Raw genomic sequence first — 21,050 nt, forward strand, 5'->3', positions numbered from 1 at the left:
AACGGAAGATGGCGGCAGGCGCGAGTGCATCGTCAGACTACGGAGGGTGAGAATAGCAGGTTTTTTGTTTTTTTATTACTTTTAACATTAGATCTTTTTTAGCATCAATAGTAAAAAAGTTGGGGACACAGAGGGTTAATAGCGGTAACGGAGTGCGTTACCCACGGCATAACGCGGTCCGTTACCGCTGGCATTAACCCTGTGTGAGCGGTGACCGGAGGGGAGTATGCGGGCGCCGGGCACTGACTGGACGGGGGTAGGGAGGGACTAATCGGACTGTGGCCGTCGGTCGCGGCAGCCATGACAGGCAGCTGGCGAGACCAATCAGCGACGCGGGATTTCCGTTACAGAAGTTGCCGACAGAAAGACGGAAGTACCCCTTAGACAATTATATATATATATATATATATATATATATATATATATATATATATATATACACACACACACACACATATATATACACATATATTGCCCACTGGATACACATGCATACAAGCACATACATGTCATATACCATATAAACTCGAATATTAGCCATCCCAAGTAGAAGCCGAGGCACCTAGTTTTACCACAAAAAACTGGAAGAACGTATTGACTGGAGTATAAGCCGGGTATGCATTGTCCCCTCATCCCTATCCTGGTATGCATGACTCCGCATCCCTATCCTGGCATACATGGCTCGACATCTCCATCCTGGTCTGCATGGCTACTCATCCTCATCTTGGTCTGCATGGCTCCTCATCCCCATCCTGGTTTGCATGGCTCCTCATCCCCATCCTGGTTTGCATGGCTCCTCATCCCCATCCTGGTTTGCATGGCTCCTCATCCCCATCCTGGTCTGCATGGCTCCTCATCCCTATCCTGGTCTGCATGGCTCCTCATCCCTATCCTGGTCTTCATGGATCCTCATCCTTATCCTGGTCTACATGGCTCCTCATCCTTATCCTTGTATGCATGGCTCCTCATCCCTATCCTGGTCTGCATGGCTCCTCATCCCTATCCTGGTCTTCATGGCTCCTCATCCCTATTCTGGTCTGCATGGCTCCTCATCCTTATCCTTGTATGCATGGCTCCTTATCCTTATCCTTGCATGCATAGCCCCCATCAAATAACATATAAAAAAAATAAACCATCCTACTTACCTTCCTGCGCTCCCTTGCAGCGTCTTGTTCCGCTGCAAGCAGCTGATTTATGCTTGTAAGCAGCGCATGGCAGGGACGTCATGCGCTGTTTACAAGCAGAGCACAGCTGCCGGAATACTCATTGCTCTTCACGCATGAGGGGCAGTGAGTATTCATTTCTATTAAGTAGCGCAGCCAATGGCTGCATCTGACACTGTGCGATCTATTACAGAGAAATGAATATTCATTGCCAGCGCAGTGAATATTCATTTCTCTTTAGCAGCAGGAACAGTCAGCCGGTTCCTGCCTCCTGTGACCCTCTGCTCCCCCACCATCTTCTGGACCCTCACTCGAGTATAAGCCGAGGGGGGGGGCATTTTCAGCACAAAAAAATGTGCTGAAAAACTCGGCTTATACTTGGAATATATATGGTATATATACACACAGTCATGGCCGAAAGTGTTGGCACCTCTGAAATTGTTCCGGAAAATGAAGCCTTTCTCTCAGAAAATTATTGCATTTACACATATTTAGTTATACACATGTTTATTTCCTTTGTGTGCATTGGAACAACACAAAAAAACAGAGAAAAAAAAGGCAAATTGGACATAATTACACACTAAACCCCAAAAATGGGCCAGACAAAATCGTTGGTACCTTTCCAAATTTTTGGGGAAACAACTTTGTTTGGAGCATGTGATGCCCGTTCAAATTCACCTCTCGCAAGTAACAGGTGTGGGAAATATGAAAATCACAACTGAAACCAGATAAAAAGGGGAGAAGTTCACTTAGTCTTTGCATTGTGTGTCTGTGTGTACCACACTAAGCACGGAGAACAGAAAGAGGAGAAGAGAACTGTCTGAGGACTTGAGATCCAAAATTGATTAAAAATATCAACAATCTCAAGGCTACAAGTCCATCTCCAGAGATCTTGATGTTCCTGTGTCCACAGTGCACAACATAATCAAGAAGTTTACAACCTATGGCACTGTAGCTACTCTCCCTGTACTTTGATAGCAGAGCAGAGAAAAATTGATGAAAGGTTGCAACGCAGGATGGTCCGGATGGTGGCTAAGCAGCCCCAATAAATTTCCAAAGAAATTAAAGCTGTCCTGAAATTATGTCCAATTTGCCTTTTTTCTCTCTGCTTGTTATGTGTTATTCCAAAACACACAAAGGAAGTAAAAAAAGTGTATAACAAAACATGTGTAACTGCAATAATTTTCTAGGAGAAAGACTTTATTGTCTTCAAGGTAATGTGCAACACTAAGGCAGGTGCGGAGAAAATGCTGCAAAGTAAGAATGCTTTAAAAAACAAAAGTGTTAACAGTTTATTTTTATCAATTAACAAAATGAAAGAACAAAAGAGGAAATCACATTTAAATCAATAGTTTGTGCAATTACACTTTGAGATTTGGTAAAGATTAATGCTGTCGTCAATGCTGAAAAATGCAGGCAAATACTTATCCATCATGCAAAATTATCTGGGATACATCAATTAACTGGAAATTGTTTTCGACAGAAGGAAAATAACCTAAAACATTGAGCCAATGTAATAAGAAATTCTCTTCTGTGGAAAGAGGAACAAGGAGTCCTAAAAGTGATGATATGGCTCTCACAGAGCCTTAGACTTAACATCATCCAGTCAGTGAAATGAAGAGATAGGAGGATATGCACAAGCTTACATCCATAGAATATCTGTGGTTAGTTCTCCAAGATGTTTGGAACAACCTGCCTGCCTAATTTCTTAAAAAACTGTGCAAGTGTACCCAGAGGAATTGATGCTATTTTGAAGACAAAGGGTGGTCACACCAAATACTGAATTGATTTAGATTCCTCTTTTGTTCATTCACTTTGCACATTAATTGATAAAAATGTATAAAAGTATAGTAATATTCTATGTGCATTTGACATTTTATTTTTTTTTGTTACAATAAAAAAAATGTGAAAAAAAATTAAAAAAATAAAATCATCCCCAAAGTATGTTCTTATAGTTGCTGCTACACCACAAAAAAATGCTGTAATAAGTGATTGATATGTCATATCTATTCCAAAATGCTATAGATAAAAATGTTGTTTCGCTCCACAAAAAAATAAGAGAACAAACTGATCCATTAACCAAAAAATTTAAACGATATGGTCTAAAACGGCAACATAACTCAAATTTTTTTTTAACCTTCTGAATCTTTTTTTAACGACTAAAATAATAAAAAATGGAAATGTTTTGTATCGCCGTAATCATACTAATGAGCAGAATCATACCGTGACGTCATTTTTAACACACAATTTACACCATAAAAACAAAAAAAAAAATCCAGAAAAAAAAAAGTCAGGATTGCATTTTATTATACAATTTTACCACACTTGGAATTTTATTCCCATTTTTCAGTACATTATGTGGTTAAATGAATGGTGTCACTCAAAAGTACAACCCATCCTGCAAAAAGACAAGCCCTCATACATCTATGTGTACAGAAAAATAAGAGTTAAGGCTCTGGGAAGAAGGGGAGGAAAAACGAAATGGCAAAAAACGGAAATTGGCCGTGTTGGGAAGGGGTTAAAAAAATAAATCCTTAATGTAAGTAAAAAGGAGGCTATTATGATCATGGACTGGAAAGCTGACATCAATCAAATTCACCCTCAAATATGATCATGAAGGAATAAAGCAGAAATCAAAAAAAATATTAACAAAACATTTTTTTTTACGCAAACTCACCAAGGCTGCAGTTTCCTCTCGTTACAGTAATTGTTCTTTCAAATGTGTTTTTAATTAAAGTCTCAGTGTTACAATCCTCGCTTGCTTCATTGCATTGTCTTCTAGATGAATATCCTTCGGCCTATTGTGGAAAGACAGTACTTTGTGTTATACAGGACAATAAATTATTTAAAGTCAAAATAAATTATTTTCCGATATGAAAATCTACAAGGTAACATCTAGGGTCATAAAGAGAGAAGATTCTACCATGAGCGAACACTGTTATTTTGCTATTTTTATTACTTTTAAAAGAAAGTTTTTTGGTAAAGTCTCTTTCTCGTAGCCTTCATTGGTGGACAAAGGAGCCAAGGGTTAATAGGTTCCCATCTGGAGGCTGAAATTAAGAATACATCTTAGAAAAAGCTGACTCTTTCCCACCAAGCTAAATCTGGGCAGCTGACACTCAATTACTGCAAAAGCAAAAGGAGGAGCAAAACAAGACCCCCCAAAAAGGGAAGGTGCTGTATCCCTCAATGAAGGTTACAAGAAAGATTTTACAGTGAGTACCAAAAATCTTTATTTCTAGGTCACTTTATTGAGGGACACAGGAACCATGGGATGTTCTAAAGCTGTCTCTGGGGGGGGGGGTAAAATTACTGCAGAAGGAAGAACAGCACTCTCCCCCCCCCCCCAGGGTACTACACAAGACTCGGCTGCTTGTAGTACTCTTCTGCTAAGAGTTCCTTAGACGCAAAGGTAAGAGATCCAGAATGATGTGGACAGAAAACTAAGTAGCGGCCCTATAGAATAGAAGAACATATGCCTGGAGACATATGATCCGGGAAGCTTCTACTCTGCGGGGGAATGGGGAATAGCTGTGCCCTGGCCGGTGAACCCTAGTTTAGCTCAACCCTCCGTATTGGCAGATCGAACCCAGAAAACAAAGGTAGCCCTCAAGGCGGTCTGAAATATGCCAGAGCACAAAGTTGACACATAAAGCAACTGAATTTCTCATAAGGAAATGTTTCAAAGATCCGTATTTACAGGTGATTGAAGAAAGAGGAGGTTTATATAGAGTAAAAGTTACAGAAAAAGATTACCGTATATACTCGAGTATAAGTCGACCCGAGTATAAGCTGAGGCACCTAATTTTGCCTCGAAAAACTGGGAAAACTTATTGACTCGATTATAAGCCAGGTATGCATTGTCCCCTCATCCCAATCCTGGTATGCATGGCTCCCCATCCCTGTCCTTGTATGCAAGACTCCCCATCCCTGTCTATGTATGCATGGCTCTCCATCCCCGTCCCTGTATGCATGGCTCCTTATCCCCTATCCTTGTATATATTGTTCCTATATAAAAAAATACATCCTACTTACCTTCCGTGCGCGCCTTCGCTGCATCTCGTTCCGGCGCCAGCAGCTCTTCCGGCCAAGCGATCACAAGTCCCCATTCATTAAAGTAATGAATGCTCACTCCACGCCTATAGGAGTGGAGAGGGGTGAGTAGTAATTTCCTTAATGAGCGAGGGACACGTGATCGCTCGGTCGGAAGACTGGCACCGGAAGGAGATGCAGCGAGGGCGCGCAGGGAAGGTAAGTAGGATGTGTGCTGGAAGCCGGCAGCTGCAGCTGTAACTGTGTGCGCTCCCCCTCCATCTTTCTGGGACAATGACTCGTGTATAAGCCAAGGGGGGGCGTTTTCAGCACAAAAAAATGTGCTGAAAAACTCACCTCATACACAAGTATATACGGTAGTTACTATTCTGCCTAATCAAGGCTACGACAGGTCTGCTGTTCCGGCCCATGTTTGCCTAAGTATGACACTTAGCTAAACTGAATAACATTGTGCGCTGCCCATGTGTAGCCAGGTGGGGAGGAGTTGGAAATGTTTCCAAGATGCATTCTTAGCCTCCAGGTGGCAGTATAATGACTCACGGCTCCTGTGTTCCCCAATGAAGCAACCGAGAAGTCATTTCTACACCTGGATAAGTGCTATCAGGGAATACTTTAGTTTCACATTAGTGAAGAGAAGTGTAGGTCCATTTGAAAATCATAAACATAGCCAAAAAGCAATGGTATTTACCAGCCAGGGTCACAAAGGAAAATGCATAAACAAGAAGCAGCAGACCATTTCAAAATCAATCAGGACACTGCTAAAGATTATCCGTCAAAAGGATTTCCCATATAATCTGAGAGTAGCATGATGTAGGGGCTGAGAGCCAAATTACAGCAATGTGTCACTTACTAGGCTGTGTGTTACTGGTTCAATAAAATCAATGTTTTATCAGCAGGAGATTATCACTACAGGACTAGATGCCTCATGCCTCCTAGTCAACCCTGCTCCCACCACTGATGAGCAATGTCAATGTCAATGTACAGTGCATATAGAAAGTTGCCAATCAGTGGTGTGGGCGGGTTTCTACAGGACTCAGCAGTCAGAGCACTGCAAGATGTGCAGCAAAGAAAACAGTGATGATATCAAAATGACAGCATGTAAACCAGTAGGTGACAAAGCTGGAATTGGGGTCTCTGTTCCTATATCATGATGCTCTCAGATTACATAGCAAAAACCCAGTGACAGATTTCCTTTAAGGCCACCAATATACATTTGTCTAATGTTAACTGATACGGATAGTGATGCGTTCATCCGACATTATAGTGTGTATAGGGGTGAAGGCCAACTAATTGTCAGACATGTCGGACGGGCATGGCTAATTTTAGGACTGCCACTCAATTTGGTCTCAGTGATAAGCCACTGGCAGAGATATCTGTTGGAGCCTTTCTCATAGACAACACAGAAAGGTGAAGGTTAGGTAATAAATGGTTTGTAACAAGATCACAAGTTAAGTACCAGGGATGTTTTTATTAAACTATTTACATGGCCCAAGATTACCATACACTAATGTAGGAGAACAATTCTTTAAATTGGCTAATTTCATATTGAATGGGCCATGTGTGTCTCGTCTTGCAGTTTAGCCACCCCGACTTTTTTCCAAACTTTATATCCTTTTCCAAAACTTCTGTATTGACAAGTCTTCTAATTCTAGATATGTTATAATATAACGTAAATCCACAGACTTTGTCCTTCTAAGTATCAGTGCATATGTTATACTTTTTGGGGCAATATAACAAGTTAATACCAAAAAAAGCCACTATATTACTCTTACTGGAAAAAATGTTTAGCCACATTTAAAGTATTACCTTTAAAGGAGGGTCAGAAAGGACAGGAGTGGTTGTGTTTCCATGGATCTTCGATGACACCCATGAACCAGATGATGGGCATTCAAAGTCAGCACCTCCTAAATGCTCCTTAACCTCAGAAGATGAAGAACCATCACTAGTCATTCCGATTTCCTTAGTCTCTTCCATTGAACTAAGATTGAGGCTATATAAATCCTTGGCAGGCAGCCTAAAATCCAGAACTGATGATGACATAGTCCAAAGTTCAGATGATGGGATGGACTTAGGAAAAACAATTTTTTCAGTTTGGACTTCAGATGCTGAATGGAAGCTGTCATCCTCCTTGGAGACATTCTATTTTGAAACATAGTAGTGAAAAATGAAAGATACATAAACTTCCTTACAAACGTGCATGTGGAGACAACTTTCTTCTTTGTTTAGTCATGGAATTAAAAGCATTATATATGGTATAAAGTATATGTTACATCGCTAGGATGCACGTCCCTAGCCAAAATTGTGGTCAACCATGAGAATGAAGGGTGTAGATAAGCAATACAGAGATCTGCTACATAGTCTCATTTGACCGGATGCCCATCTGATAGGAACCCAAAAGAGATATTCAGCCTATTTATCAATTCACTTTCTCTTGTGGATCTAGGAGGAGTTTTTCTTTTCTATTTTTTATTCAAAGAGTAATTTAGCAAACTATAAAAAAACAATTGGCAGAAGTCCACTTACCTGAATGGAACGATCAGTGAAGTCATCGAGAAGGTCATCATTACAGGCACTGCCATGTAGAGCTAACATGGAAGCCTGAAGCGAGACATCATTATCAGGAGGAAAGTGAGAGTCTACACTACATTCTCCTGCCAGGTCAGCATCATTGGTCTCCACCTGCAGTGTCAGAAGCTCAAAATTACTTAAAAGGAACAAAATACATCTAATGAAAAAGCATAAAACTATTAAACATATGAAACTCACAAGTTGCTTAAATTCAATCAGAGCTGTCTCTAGCAGTGCAATCACCCTATTAAAGAAGACCTGTCACTTACAATAAATATGACATTTGAGCCTGGTCTAAAAGTCTCAGTGATCATGGATCTGGCGTTTTTTTTTTCCTTTAACTTTCCATTCTCAAGACATGGGTCCATCTTACTTTAATGTGTATTTTGCCTTATTAACCAGTGGAGCAGGGTCCTCAATTCTTCCCTGTAGGCATCTTATTGAGATAAGAGGGCCACACCCCCTTGGCTAAAGAACAATTACATAACAATGACAAGTAAGAGATAATCTATAAATCACAATCCCAATTCCCAATTTCAGTAGCAAAGGGACAAAAACTGCACAGACTAATGAAAACTCATCATAGCTGTGACGCATTTCTTGTGTAACAGTATCATGCTTATTGAGGAGAAGTAGGAGATACACGTTCTGATAGACCGTGCTGCTGTGAAAAAGGAGTACCTCCACAAGTGGCAATACTTCAAGCAGCTTTTGTTATCACGTTTCAGGTTCATACCGAAACCCTTCTCAAAACTGAACTACATATGAAATTCAACACAATAAGAGGGGGTTTAAATACACAAAAAGGGCATTAATTTTAAGAGAAACGCCCACCTGGGAGTCAGTAAGGTGTGTAAAAAAGCTGGTAGCAACAAAAACTAAACTGACAGAACAGACTAGAAAAATGCAATTTTTGTGTTTTGAACTTAAAAGTAGCAGCTAGAGGATGACAAAAATTAATAATAATAAAAAAATGATATGTATTTTTTGGATTGACTAAAGGTCCACATGTCTAGTTAAACCCCAAAAATACATATAATTTTTTATTATTATTTTTTTTTTTATCATCCTACAACTGATGATCGTAGATCGGTGGACTCACAGACTGGCTCAGTGGGCTGATACAGTGTTTTTAGACTTAGCAGCGCTAGGCACTAGATACCAATTCCTTATTCCATAGTATTTCACACCCATCATAGTAATTTTAAGAAGCACTCCCATCAAAGTTTCTATCCTCTTAATATACTGTAATCATCATTATACATATGAACTGTGTACTTAAAATTGTTAATTTTTAGTGATGGGTAAACCCCTGGATGTTCGGTTCAAGGCCAAACAGTAAAGAAAAAAGTTTAGATTGGGTACCAGAACAGTGCCCGAACCCCATTCAGATGAATGGGGGGCCCGAACATCCATTGTTGCCAATCTGTCATCTGCAAGACAGCGCGGCAACCACTGCTTCTGATCAGTGTAAGTTCATTATCGCCAGTCAGAGAGCTGCATTTCCCACACTGTCAGATGGCAGCGTGAGCAAGCAGCTGTGACCGGCGGTAAAAAGTTTACCTCCGACTGATGTGAGTACTACCTTCATCAAACTATGCCTGCTGCCGCCAATAACAGCAAGAGCAAAAGTGGCTGATGGGAGTATTCATCAGCCGGTGCCGGCGCTATAAATGAATAAATTATTTACTCTCAGCTTTATCATGGCTAGTAATCAAGACTAGAGGGGTCCCCATACAGTTTTTTAAAATACCGTATTTAAACAATTTAAAAAAACGGAGTAGGGTGCCCACGATTTTTGACAACCAACCAAGCTAAAGCAGACAGCTGGTGGCTGGTAATCTCAGGCTGGTAAGGGGCCATAGATATTGCCCCCCCCCCTCCACCCAATCTAAAAATAGCAGCCCGCAGCCATCCCAGAAAAGGCGCATCTGGTAGATGTGCCAATTCTGGCACTTTCCCAGCTCTTACCACTTGCCCTGTAGTGGTGGCAAGTGGGGTTCATATTTATGGGGTTGATGTCACCCTTGAATTTTCAGGTGACATCAAGCCCAGTAGTTAGTAATGCAGAGGTGTCCTTTTTCACAACAGCGTGGTCTACCAGAACGTCTATCTCCTACTTTTCTTCAATCTACATGCAGAAAAAGATGCTCTTATCTGCAGAATTGACTACAGCAGCTGAATAATCAATTGGCATTTATTGGAGTTGGGGCATACATAACCCAATCAGGTGAGCAACCCCCACACCCTCAACTTCACTTTTAAATTATATTATTACCCATTATGTGCTTGTCTCCCTTTTTCTTTTCTACAAGTATCATTGGTACTGTATATAGTTTTCTTTAAGTCATCAAGCAGTTCATTATATCTTTCCTCCAAACTATAGCTGTTAACACTTTTTCTTTTGTAAATAACTCCCTATAATCTTTAAAACCTGCTAATATTCTGGATGACCAGATATGAAGACAGATATCATAAGTTTATACACAGCCCAGAATCTTAAAAAGGTCCTGTCACCAGGTCACAAATAACCAGTTATTGTGCTTATTTTATTCCCGCTCTTCCTCTTAGTATTCCAGGCTTCTTCTTTAAAAGCTGCCATACAGTTTCAGAGATATGGGACTTGTTATTTATTTTATTTATATACAGAAGGGTGTGACACACAGGATCCTCTGGGGCGTGTATTTAGGCTGATCTGCAAATATATTATGAGCCATACCCCATTGTAAAGACCATAAAATTAGCACTAAATAAAAAGGCCCATATCTCTGGAACTGTATAGCAAATACAAAAAAGGTATACTCAGGGGAAGAGAGGGAGGGAGTAAGATAAGAGGAAAAACTGGCCACTTTTGACCTCGTGACAGGTACTTTTTAAATGTCATGTATTTAATCTATTCTATCAAAAATACGAACAATAACATTTCTACTATTATTTTCATTAAAAGAAAAAAATGTAGTTTATGTCCTAGAAATGCCTAGAATTTAGTGTTATGTATCAGAGTAAGTGCAAGCAGGGGGGCTACTTCAGTGAAACAACAATAGAAGCATAACAAAAACATTTAATCTTTCTAAAATATGTTAAAATCAAGTTTCTGGCACTAACCAGAGCTAGTTCGGCATGGAAAATGGGCGCATCATTGGACCCTTCCTCATCATACAAGTGTGCAGTGTAGAAAGCAGAGTCATCCTTAGCAGACATATAGCCTTCTTCTGGGGAGAGCTGCAGAAACACCATGAAAGGAAAGGACAGCAAGTGGAAAGTTGAGCAAGTTATTAAACAGGTTTTTCAGTTTCGGAGTAATAAACAAACTGTGCTTTTCTCACCCTCCGTGGATGTAGCACTAAGTCTATACAGCTGCTCCCAGTGTCCGTTGTCAGCAGCGCTGCACACAATCACTGAATTCAGCGTCTCAGGGTGGTTCGTGCTGACCCGTTGATCCCAGTGATTGGCTGCAGTGCTGTCAACGTGATGTCAGCACTAGAGATAATAGCAGACACTGTGCGCAGTAGCAGGGATTCAGCACTAGACCAGGGAGTGTGAGTAAAGTTTGTTGAGGGATGGTGGGTTTGGGATCTTCCGAAACTGAAAAACACCTTTAAGTAGCAAGCAAAAAGCAGCGAAATGTCTTGATTTCAGCTAAATGGCACTATATTGCACCATATTTTGCATGGTAAAGACCGATAAAAAATAGGAAAATAGAAAATACGTAACTGCTAGTTAATAAGTAGAGGCAACGTTTTCTATACAGGCTTCTAGGGAGCACAATTATGACCCAGAACACGGGCCACCTCAGGCATTGGCAACCATGTAGGATACACGGAGCTGTACCATGCCATACCTCAATGCAAGGGCTTATATTTCACTTACACTTTAGGTATGTGGCTCTTTAAAATATTCCCAAGTGGTCATCACTGCGAACACTGCTGGGCGGGCCTGTTGACACTCCAATAGAAGTGAATGGGACACATCATAGTGCAGCCCGCTCAGTTGTTTCCACAGTCCTGACCCCTAAGAATATATATTTTATATACTAGGCAGGTATAAGAGAACACAATAATAATCTTACTGGCAGAGGCTTGGCAACTCCAATGTTAACAGCTCCTACTGGTGCACCCTTAAGTGCCTGAACAGCCTCCTCTAAGCTGGCATGTTCCAAGTTGATGTCATTGACAAACATTAGGCGATCACCCGGCAAAAGGCGGCCATCTTGTTCTGCAACTCCTCCAGGCACTAAAGATCGGATTACTATCACGGTGCTTGCTGGGTCAATGGGATCCTACATGGAGAATGAAGTACCAAACATTACTTACTACATTTTCATGCATGCTACGTCGTTATGTGCGGGAAAGAAATGCATAAATTAAGGGTAAAAGATACAAATCAGAGAGTTTGTGCTTTACTTTTATGAACAAAGGGTTGAATTGAACAAAGTTCAATTGTACCCAAGGGGGAGAATAGGAAAGCAGTCATCAAAACAGTGTTTATTAGGAACGGTCCACAGGGAGCGTGAAATCTCCAGATAACAAGATATTAATTGTTGAAAGAAAATACTTATCTCTTTATAAAATGCAAGACGTCGACGTGCAAAAACATGCTCCTTATTTATGGATCTTTATTAAAGGAAAATGGAAGCACCACGCCTCAATGTCCAGGCCAGAGAGGTCCTTAACGAATGGAACATGTAACTCTGTATTTCAGCAGCCATAACTTTACTTACAGTCATTGTTGTAAAAAGCTGTGCTATATCAGCGAGAAATTGTAATATTGTATTGTATGTACTGTTTGATGGCATTTAGAAATTAAAGGGAACCCTGTCATGTGGAAAACAGTATCTGACCTTCAGGAAGGTATAGAGAAGGAAGAGCTGATCAGACTGATATACATTATTTGGGGAAAAGTTTTGGTACACCTTGCAATTTACTGGTGGACAATCACAAATGATGTATGAGTCCAGTGGGTGGTCCTATGCAGTGACTGGAGTCTTCCCTGTTGGACGTGCATTCAGAGATAGGTGTCAGTCACTGAGCAGGACCGCCCACTGGACTCATGCAATCATCAGGGATTGTCCACTAACAAAAACACAAGTTATATGGAAAAAAAAAATGTTCACAAATGTTGAGCTATCCCCAGACCGGGCTGAATGTGTAACATGGCAGGTGACCTTTTCAGCTGATTTTGGGCATTATTAATTTATTTTTAAGGTGTTTACAAGTGTTTTATGCCTATGGCCTTGTATAGAAATAATATTAATCTCAGCTATTGCACACCGTCCTCTACTTCAACAAAGTCTTTAATGACAGGCCCCAGTGGTGAGGCCACCACTACAATGCATGTGACCACTGCAGTCAGTCAGGGGGCTCATCACTGATGCCAACTTATGTAGTGAATATTAGCAAAGAAAATACCATCAAAATGCCATTGTTAATGCTTGCATTTGCTACATATCACTGAATGAGCACTATGTAGGCTAGAAGAATAGAAGATATAAGCGGCGGTTAGAAACCTCCTCAGGATCCGGACTAGCCATGGCCCCCAGCCAGCTCCTGCTTGACTGCAGAAGCAACATCAAAGGACCTGCTGACTTGGCACCTGTATTACCTGCTATCAAAAGAGCGCGGGCAGTTGCTAAAGGGTTAAAGGGATTTTCTGACATTATAATACTGAAGGCCATCAATATGTGATCTCTGGGGGATCAACCTTTAGGACCCTAGTTAAATGTCACATGTTCCCTGCATCATTCGTATGGCCCAGCAGCTGGTTTAGAACAGTGGCCACATGTGTTGTTGCGTATAGCAGCAATCTACTCATTCACCATGATGGGAGTAATGAGAAATGCGTAGTCGTGTTACAAGTGTGACACGTGGAGAGAATATCTCTATGTTTCAACCACATGAAATGAAAACAGAAATGCTTTTGATGGATTACTGTTGCCGGTTACCTGTTTCCTGATGATTGCTACTATTGCTGGACACCTCCCCTGCGCAGGAACCTTGACCAGCAACAAGCAACATATGGGAGAGCTGAGTACTTGCACCTTCATGCTGCTGCATATAGACCCATTCACTGCCAGGTTAAAGGCAATCTGTCAGCAGATGTAGTCTGAGAGCAGTGGGTCAAGTCCAGTGATGTCACTTACTAGGCTATTGCTGCAGTTTCCATAAAATCAGTGTTTTATCAGCAGCTGGTTCTAACTAGAGGACTAGTTGTGTTGTGCCATATAGGTCTATGTAACCTCACCCTCGCTACTGATTAGCTGCTTTATCCCTATGGAGTGTATACAGAGCTGCCAATCAGGGGTGAGGGTTGCGTTAAATAAAGCTCAGCGTTCAGAGAACTGCTAGATCTGCAGCAGAGAAAACAGGGATTTTAGAAAAAGTATAGCCATGCTGGCCAGCAAGTGATACATCGCTGGAAACAGGGTCTCTGTCCCTACGTAATGGTGATCTTAGATTACATAGCAAAAACCTGGCAACAGATTCCTTTTGATAAAAGTGCCACATCTATGAGCTACCAATGTGAAACAGACAATTCAATGCTGGCTATGAGTCAGAGTATATCTCTACTGACGTTTATGTCCATTTCTGTCATACATTACAGCAAAACTGCTATTTAGAAAAGTGGCCAGATAAAAAAGATGCAAAATTCAGTAAACAAATGGGTGTATTTTATATGCACTAGGCTGCTGCTCTCCCTGCTGTAGTTTGTGCAATGAAAGGACAGAATGGATTGGGGACCTCCCTGTACTAGTCAGGGCAGGTCATTGACATGATGGCCTCTTGCTTTGGAGTGCTGAGAGCCTTAGTTACACTCACCACTTACATGCCTCCATTACCTAACCACTACCTCCTAAGCAAACAGATACACAGTTAAATACAGAAAATTTAAGGTCCAAGCAAATAAAAAAAAAGACACACCTGATAATCTAATATACTGAAACCAAGTCCTAGGCTTCCTTTTTCAAGTTCAATGTGCTGAATGTCAAGCTCCCACATTGCCAAGGGGGATCCTTGTGGATCTTCAACACTTGGACTTTCGTCATCTTCTGCCATAATCAGGTCATCTGTTTCCGAGGATCCAACCGCAGCACCAAAGTCAAAATGCAGCTAAAATCACAAGAGGCTTTTTGAAGATTCACATTGAAGCAATGCAAGCTTTCCTATCACTATCCAGCACTAACTTGTATTGTCAGGCATTATAATGGCGTGTATAACGAGCTTCCAGATAAATAGCCTGATACAAATACTCATTTTTTTATTTACCCAATGCTCTTTTTATGTAAACAAGAAAGTGAGTGATGATTGCCGCAATAATCTTTGTATATCTGTTACATATATAACAGCCTAATATGAGCCTGCACAGCACATTTTTTCATCAAATACATGGTCATATATTTGAAAAGACGTAAAAGATCCCTAATTAACAACATTAAACTAAATATCTGAAGGAAATGCTATTATCACAATGCAGTACTGCAGGGTAGTGAACACTAGTGAATGCTGAAACACGTGACATCACCTAATAGTCAATAAAAGCTCAAAATTAAAGAGCAGGTAATAAGTCTGGAGCGTATATCTCCATGTAGTAGAACAGATACTAGTAAGTTACACAGCAACAACCTCAATGAGTAAATGCATCAGGATGATGCCCAATGTGTTTCACCTGTATGCTTTGTCAGGGACACACTGACTTTAGACTTTACTTCCTTTAAAATTACAATTACCTTGGACTCTTTACTACATGTTAGACCAGGAATTAAAGGCTCATCATCTTGTTCTTTCCACAGTGTAGATAGCTGGGTATTGGAAAACTCATCATCCTATGATGCACAAAAGAAAGAGTGAAAAAGTGAAGTGTACAAATACATTTTCTACCACATTTCCTGCAGCCTGCTGTTCTCATTCTCACATTTTCTAGATTACATGTGTTAAAGCTTTATTCCTGAAGTGAAATCTTTTCTTCTATGTTACATAATCTTATATAACTCCTATAATAGGAAAGGTAATAAACGTGATATTTTCAGCCTTTCTACACCAGTTAAAGGGACTCTGTCAATATGTTTTTCACTACTTATTCTGAGGGCAACACAACATTGAGACAGAGACCCTGATTTCCAAGATGTGTAACTCACTGGGCTGCTAGTTGTAGTTTTGACAAATGCACTGCTTTATCAGTAGGAGTTCATCACTAGAGGACTATTAAACCTGTTGCCAAGTAGTCCTCCACATTCATATTAATTTTTTTACGGGGTACATGGGCTTCAATGGGTGGGTGTAAAGGTGAGTATAAGTGTTTTTTTTTATTTTTAATTCAATAAAGGAGTCTGTGTTATTATTTCAAATAAAGGACTTTATTCAGGGTGCTTTTTATTTACTACATGACTATGGGCGTTAGTAATGGGGGCATCTTATATACACCTCTCCATTACTAATCCCTGGGCTTGATGTCAGCTACTAATACAAAGCTGACATCAACCACCCCCAACTATCACAGTCACAAGGCACGTGGGAAGATTGGAGGTTAAGTGCCAGACCTGGCACAACTTATGGATACACCATTTCTGGGGCAGCTGAGAGCTGATATTCTTAGTCTGGGAGGGGGCCAATATCCATGACCCCTTCCTAGGCTATTAATATCAGCCGGCAGCTGTCTGCCTAGCCTTTGCTGGTTATTAATTATAGGAGGACCGTACGTCATTTTTGTGGGTCCCCCATTTTAATAACCAGTAAAGGCTTAATAGACAGCGGTGAGCTGATATTAATAGCCTGGGAAGCTCCTGTGTATTACCCCCTTCTCTGGCTATAAACATCAGCCCCCAGCTGTCTGCTTTCTGTGCTTTCTCTCTGCTGGTTAATAAAGTCTCGGGGGATCCCACGCCATTTTTTTCAGAATTTTTTTTATTTAGCAATAATTATATATATATATATATATATATATATATATATATATATATATATATATATATATATATATATATATATATATATATATATATAATATATATACAGTAGGGCAAAAAAGTATTTAGTCATTCAGCAATAGTGCAAGTTCCACCACTTAAAAAGATGAGAGGCGTCTGTAATTTACATCATAGGTAGACCTCAACTATGGGAGACAAACTGAGAAAAAAAAATCCAGAAAATCACATTGTCTGTTTTTTTATCATTTTATTTGCATATTATGGTGGAAAATAAGTATTTGGTCAGAAACAAACAATCAAGATTTCTGGCTCTCACAGACCTGTAACTTCTTCTTTAAGAGTCTCCTCTTTCCTCCACTCATTACCTGTAGTAATGGCACCTGTTTAAACTTGTTATCAGTATAAAAACACACCTGTGCACACCCTCAAACAGTCTGACTCCAAACTCCACTATGGTGAAGACCAAAGAGCTGTCAAAGGACACCAGAAACAAAATTGTAGCCCCGCACCAGGCTGGGAAGACTGAATCTGCAATAGCCAACCAGCTTGGAGTGAAGAAATCAACAGTGGGAGCAATAATTAGAAAATGGAAGACATTCAAGACCACTGATAATCTCCCTCGATCTGGGGCTCCATGCAAAATCCCACCCCATGGGGTCAGAATGATCACAAGAACGGTGAGCAAAAATCCCAGAACCACGCGGGGGGACCTAGTGAATGAACTGCAGAGAGCTGGGACCAATGTAACAAGGCTTACCATAAGTAACACACTACACCACCATGGACTCAGATCCTGCAGTGCCAGACGTGTCCCACTGCTTAAGCCAGTACATGTCCGGGCCCGTCTGAAGTTTGCTAGAGAGCATTTGGATGATCCAGAGGAGTTTTGGGAGAATGTCCTATGGTCTGATGAAACCAAACTGGAACTGTTTGGTAGAAACACAACTTGTCGTGTTTGGAGGAAAAAGAATACTGAGTTGCATCCATCAAACACCATACCTACTGTAAAGCATGGTGGTGGAAACATCATGCTTTGGGGCTGTTTCTCTGCAAAGGGGCCAGGACGACTGATCCGGGTACATGAAAGAATGAATGGGGCCATGTATCGTGAGATTTTGAGTGCAAACCTCCTTCCATCAGCAAGGGCATTGAAGATGAAACGTGGCTGGGTCTTTCAACATGACAATGATCCAAAGCACACCGCCAGGGCAACGAAGGAGTGGCTTCGTAAGAAGCATTTCAAGGTCCTGGAGTGGCCCAGCCAGTCTCCAGATCTCAACCCTATAGAAAACCTTTGGAGGGAGTTGAAAGTCCGTGTTGCCAAGCGAAAAGCCAAAAACATCACTGCTCTAGAGGAGATCTGCATGGAGGAATGGGCCAACATACCAACAACAGTGTGTGGCAACCTTGTGAAGACTTACAGAAAACGTTTGACCTCTGTCATTGCCAACAAAGGATATATTACAAAGTATTGAGATGAAATTTTGTTTCTGACCAAATACTTATTTCCCACCATAATATGCAAATAAAATGATAAAAAAACAGACAATGTGATTTTCAGGATTTTTTTGTCTCAGTTTGTCTCCCATAGTTGAGGTCTACCTATGATGTAAATTACAGACGCCTCTCATCTTTTTAAGTGGTGGAACTTGCACTATTGCTGAATGACTAAATACTTTTTTGCCCCACTGTATATATATATATACACACACATACACACACACATACACACACACACACACACAGAAAAAAAGAGAAGAGTATTTCCCTGGAAAACTATGTTTAAATTACATAAAGAATTACTCTATATAAAAGCAGTGATTCGGATGTCAAGTAGATGCTAGGTCATAAAAATCTGATTCTACTTGCATGAAAATCGTCTGACGTTTCAGAAACAATATCGGACCTTTTTTTACGGTGAAGGGTATGAGCCCTTATATTGAGAAGTGTTCTGCTGCAGAATAAATTTGGATCCATTCAGATGCCTCCCTTATTGTATTCCATGATGGATAAATATCTGCCTGCATTTCGACCAAGGAAACTGCAGTAGATGAAGGACACATCATGTTTACTTCCATTTGAAATCAGATGTCAAACAGTCAACAGCTCAAAACTGGTAGCAACCAGTGGAACTCAGCTACACCCATCTACTGTTTGGAGAAGTCTGGACCAGAAGTGGTTTTCATAGAAGAACTGTTGTCAAAAACCAAACCTCCGACATGGAAACAAGACTAAGTGACGCAACTATGCAAATAGATACTGTGGTATAGAAAAATAGCAGCAGATTCTCTGGACTGATTAAATAAATGGGACATATTTAGCTGCAACAGAAGGCAGCTTGAAGAAGGGCTGGAGAACAATAGTTTAATGAAAATCTACAAGTCTACAAGCAACAGTGAAGCATGGTGAAGGTACCTCGCATGTTTGGGGGTGCATTTTATGAAATGGAGTTGGAAGATTCTTCAGAATTAATGGTGTCCTCAAAGATGAGAAATCAATCAGATACTTATCCATCGTGCAATACCATCAGGGAGACACCTTTTTGGCTCCAACTTTATTTTACAGCAAAATAATACCCTCAAACATACAGCCAATGTCATTAAGAACCATCTTCAGCATGAAGACGAACAAGAAGTCCTGTATGAGCCCTGATCTCAACATCATTCAGACAGAAGGGTATGCGCAGGTCTACATTCACAGAAGATCTGTGGTTAGTTCTCCAAGATGTTTGGAACAACCTTCCTTCCGAATTCCTTCAAAAACTGTGTGCAAGTGAACCTAGAAGAATCAATGCTGTTTTCAAAGCTAAGGGTGGTCACATCAAATATTGATTTGATTTAGATATATCTTTTGTTCATTCACTTTACATTTTCTCGATTGATAAAAAAAAACATTAAAACATCTAATACTAAAAGCATTCTTACTTTCGAGCATGTTTCTCACACGCGCCTAAAAGTTTTCAACAGTGCTCTATATGAAAATATAACAAATTCATGTGCTAATAATTTCTAATCCTATTTTATTCTTCTCAACAGAATTTTCCTTTTTCACATTTCTGACGGATGACGTGCAATATAATATAATACAAAATAATGTAATCCTTCATTGTGTTCTACGGCATTGCTTTAGTTTCATATTTAGCTAACAGAGTGAATATAACATTGCAAAGTTCCGATTTAATTAACATTGCTAAGGTACTGTATTGTAATATAAATCACTGCCATTAGCAATGACAAATATTTGGCACAGATGCACAACTGCCAAGGTCAATAGCGAGTTTTGCATTCTTTCTGAATTTTTTTTTAACACATACCTTATCTATGAGATGAATGTCTTCCTCAGAAATGCATTGTTCTTCAGCATTAAATGGGCTGGCATCTTGTTGTACTGGGCGACAGCATACCATAGTCACGCAGATTGGTAGTTCTTTCAAGATGTTTACCACATCTTTATGATTTTCGCCCAGGAGAGTTATTTCATTTACCTTTAAACAAAAGTAAAATTCTACTATGATTATACACATGTATTATGCTTTAAGATACAACTTCAAATATGTTTCCACAAAGAATTAATTAAAGGTAGGAAGTACCATCATCTATTCTTTACAGTATGGAAATAATCCACCATAAATGAACAGACCATGAACTTACAATATTAATTAGATTCCTACACCCATGAACGCAAAATACCTTAATGTGAGAATACACATTGTATTTAATTGCAATACTCATGCAGTATAAATGGACCTTAAGGCCTTCACTCCCAAAGCCTGTTTTCACCTTAGCGACCAGGCCAAATTTTACAATTCGGACCACTCTCCCTTTATGAGGTAATAACTCTGAAAAGCTTCAACGGATCCCACCGATTCTGAGACTGTTTTTTTGTGACATATTGTACTTCATGATAGTGGTAAAATTTGTTGATATGACTTGCGTTTATTTGTGAAAAATTGGAAATTTTCGAAAATTTAGCAATTTTCAAGCTTTTAATTTTAGGCCCTTAAAACCAGAGTTATGTCACTCACATAAAATAGTTTTACCTCAGCACAATTTTTGAAACACATTTTTTTTGTTAAGAAGTTAGAAGGGTTAAAAGTTAACCAGCAGCTTCTCATTTTTCCAACATGATTCACAAAACTATTTCTTTAGGGACCACCTCACATTTGAAGTGACTTTGAGGGGTCAAAAGTGACAGCATACTAAAAACTGCATCCCTCAAGGTGCTCAAAACCACATTCAAGATGTTTAATAACCCTTCACATGTCTTACAGGAATTAATGGAACGTGGAAGGAAAGAATGAACATTTAACATGTATTTAAAAATTTTTTTACTTTACACCCACATTT

General features: G+C 40.0%; 1 protein-coding gene across 4 annotated transcripts in view; it reads right to left on the reverse strand.

Moving 5' to 3' along the window:
* Nucleotides 1-21,050, reverse strand: part of MPDZ (multiple PDZ domain crumbs cell polarity complex component) — a 204,599-nt gene that overhangs the window by 116,897 nt on the left and 66,652 nt on the right. For all 4 annotated transcript variants that reach the window (XM_077249224.1, XM_077249221.1, XM_077249220.1 and 1 more), the window contains exons 15-22: nucleotides 20,018-20,188; nucleotides 15,508-15,603; nucleotides 14,702-14,890; nucleotides 11,854-12,063; nucleotides 10,890-11,006; nucleotides 7,740-7,895; nucleotides 7,023-7,355; nucleotides 3,841-3,961 (exon numbers count right to left, since the gene is read on the reverse strand). In XM_077249224.1, the coding sequence (XP_077105339.1) occupies nucleotides 3,841-3,961; nucleotides 7,023-7,355; nucleotides 7,740-7,895; nucleotides 10,890-11,006; nucleotides 11,854-12,063; nucleotides 14,702-14,890; nucleotides 15,508-15,603; nucleotides 20,018-20,188 (1,393 nt within the window). The remainder of the gene's footprint in view (nucleotides 1-3,840; nucleotides 3,962-7,022; nucleotides 7,356-7,739; nucleotides 7,896-10,889; nucleotides 11,007-11,853; nucleotides 12,064-14,701; nucleotides 14,891-15,507; nucleotides 15,604-20,017; nucleotides 20,189-21,050) is intronic.

Source organism: Ranitomeya variabilis, chromosome 1 (genome assembly GCF_051348905.1).
Source record: "Ranitomeya variabilis isolate aRanVar5 chromosome 1, aRanVar5.hap1, whole genome shotgun sequence".
Lineage (NCBI taxonomy): Eukaryota > Metazoa > Chordata > Amphibia > Anura > Dendrobatidae > Ranitomeya > Ranitomeya variabilis.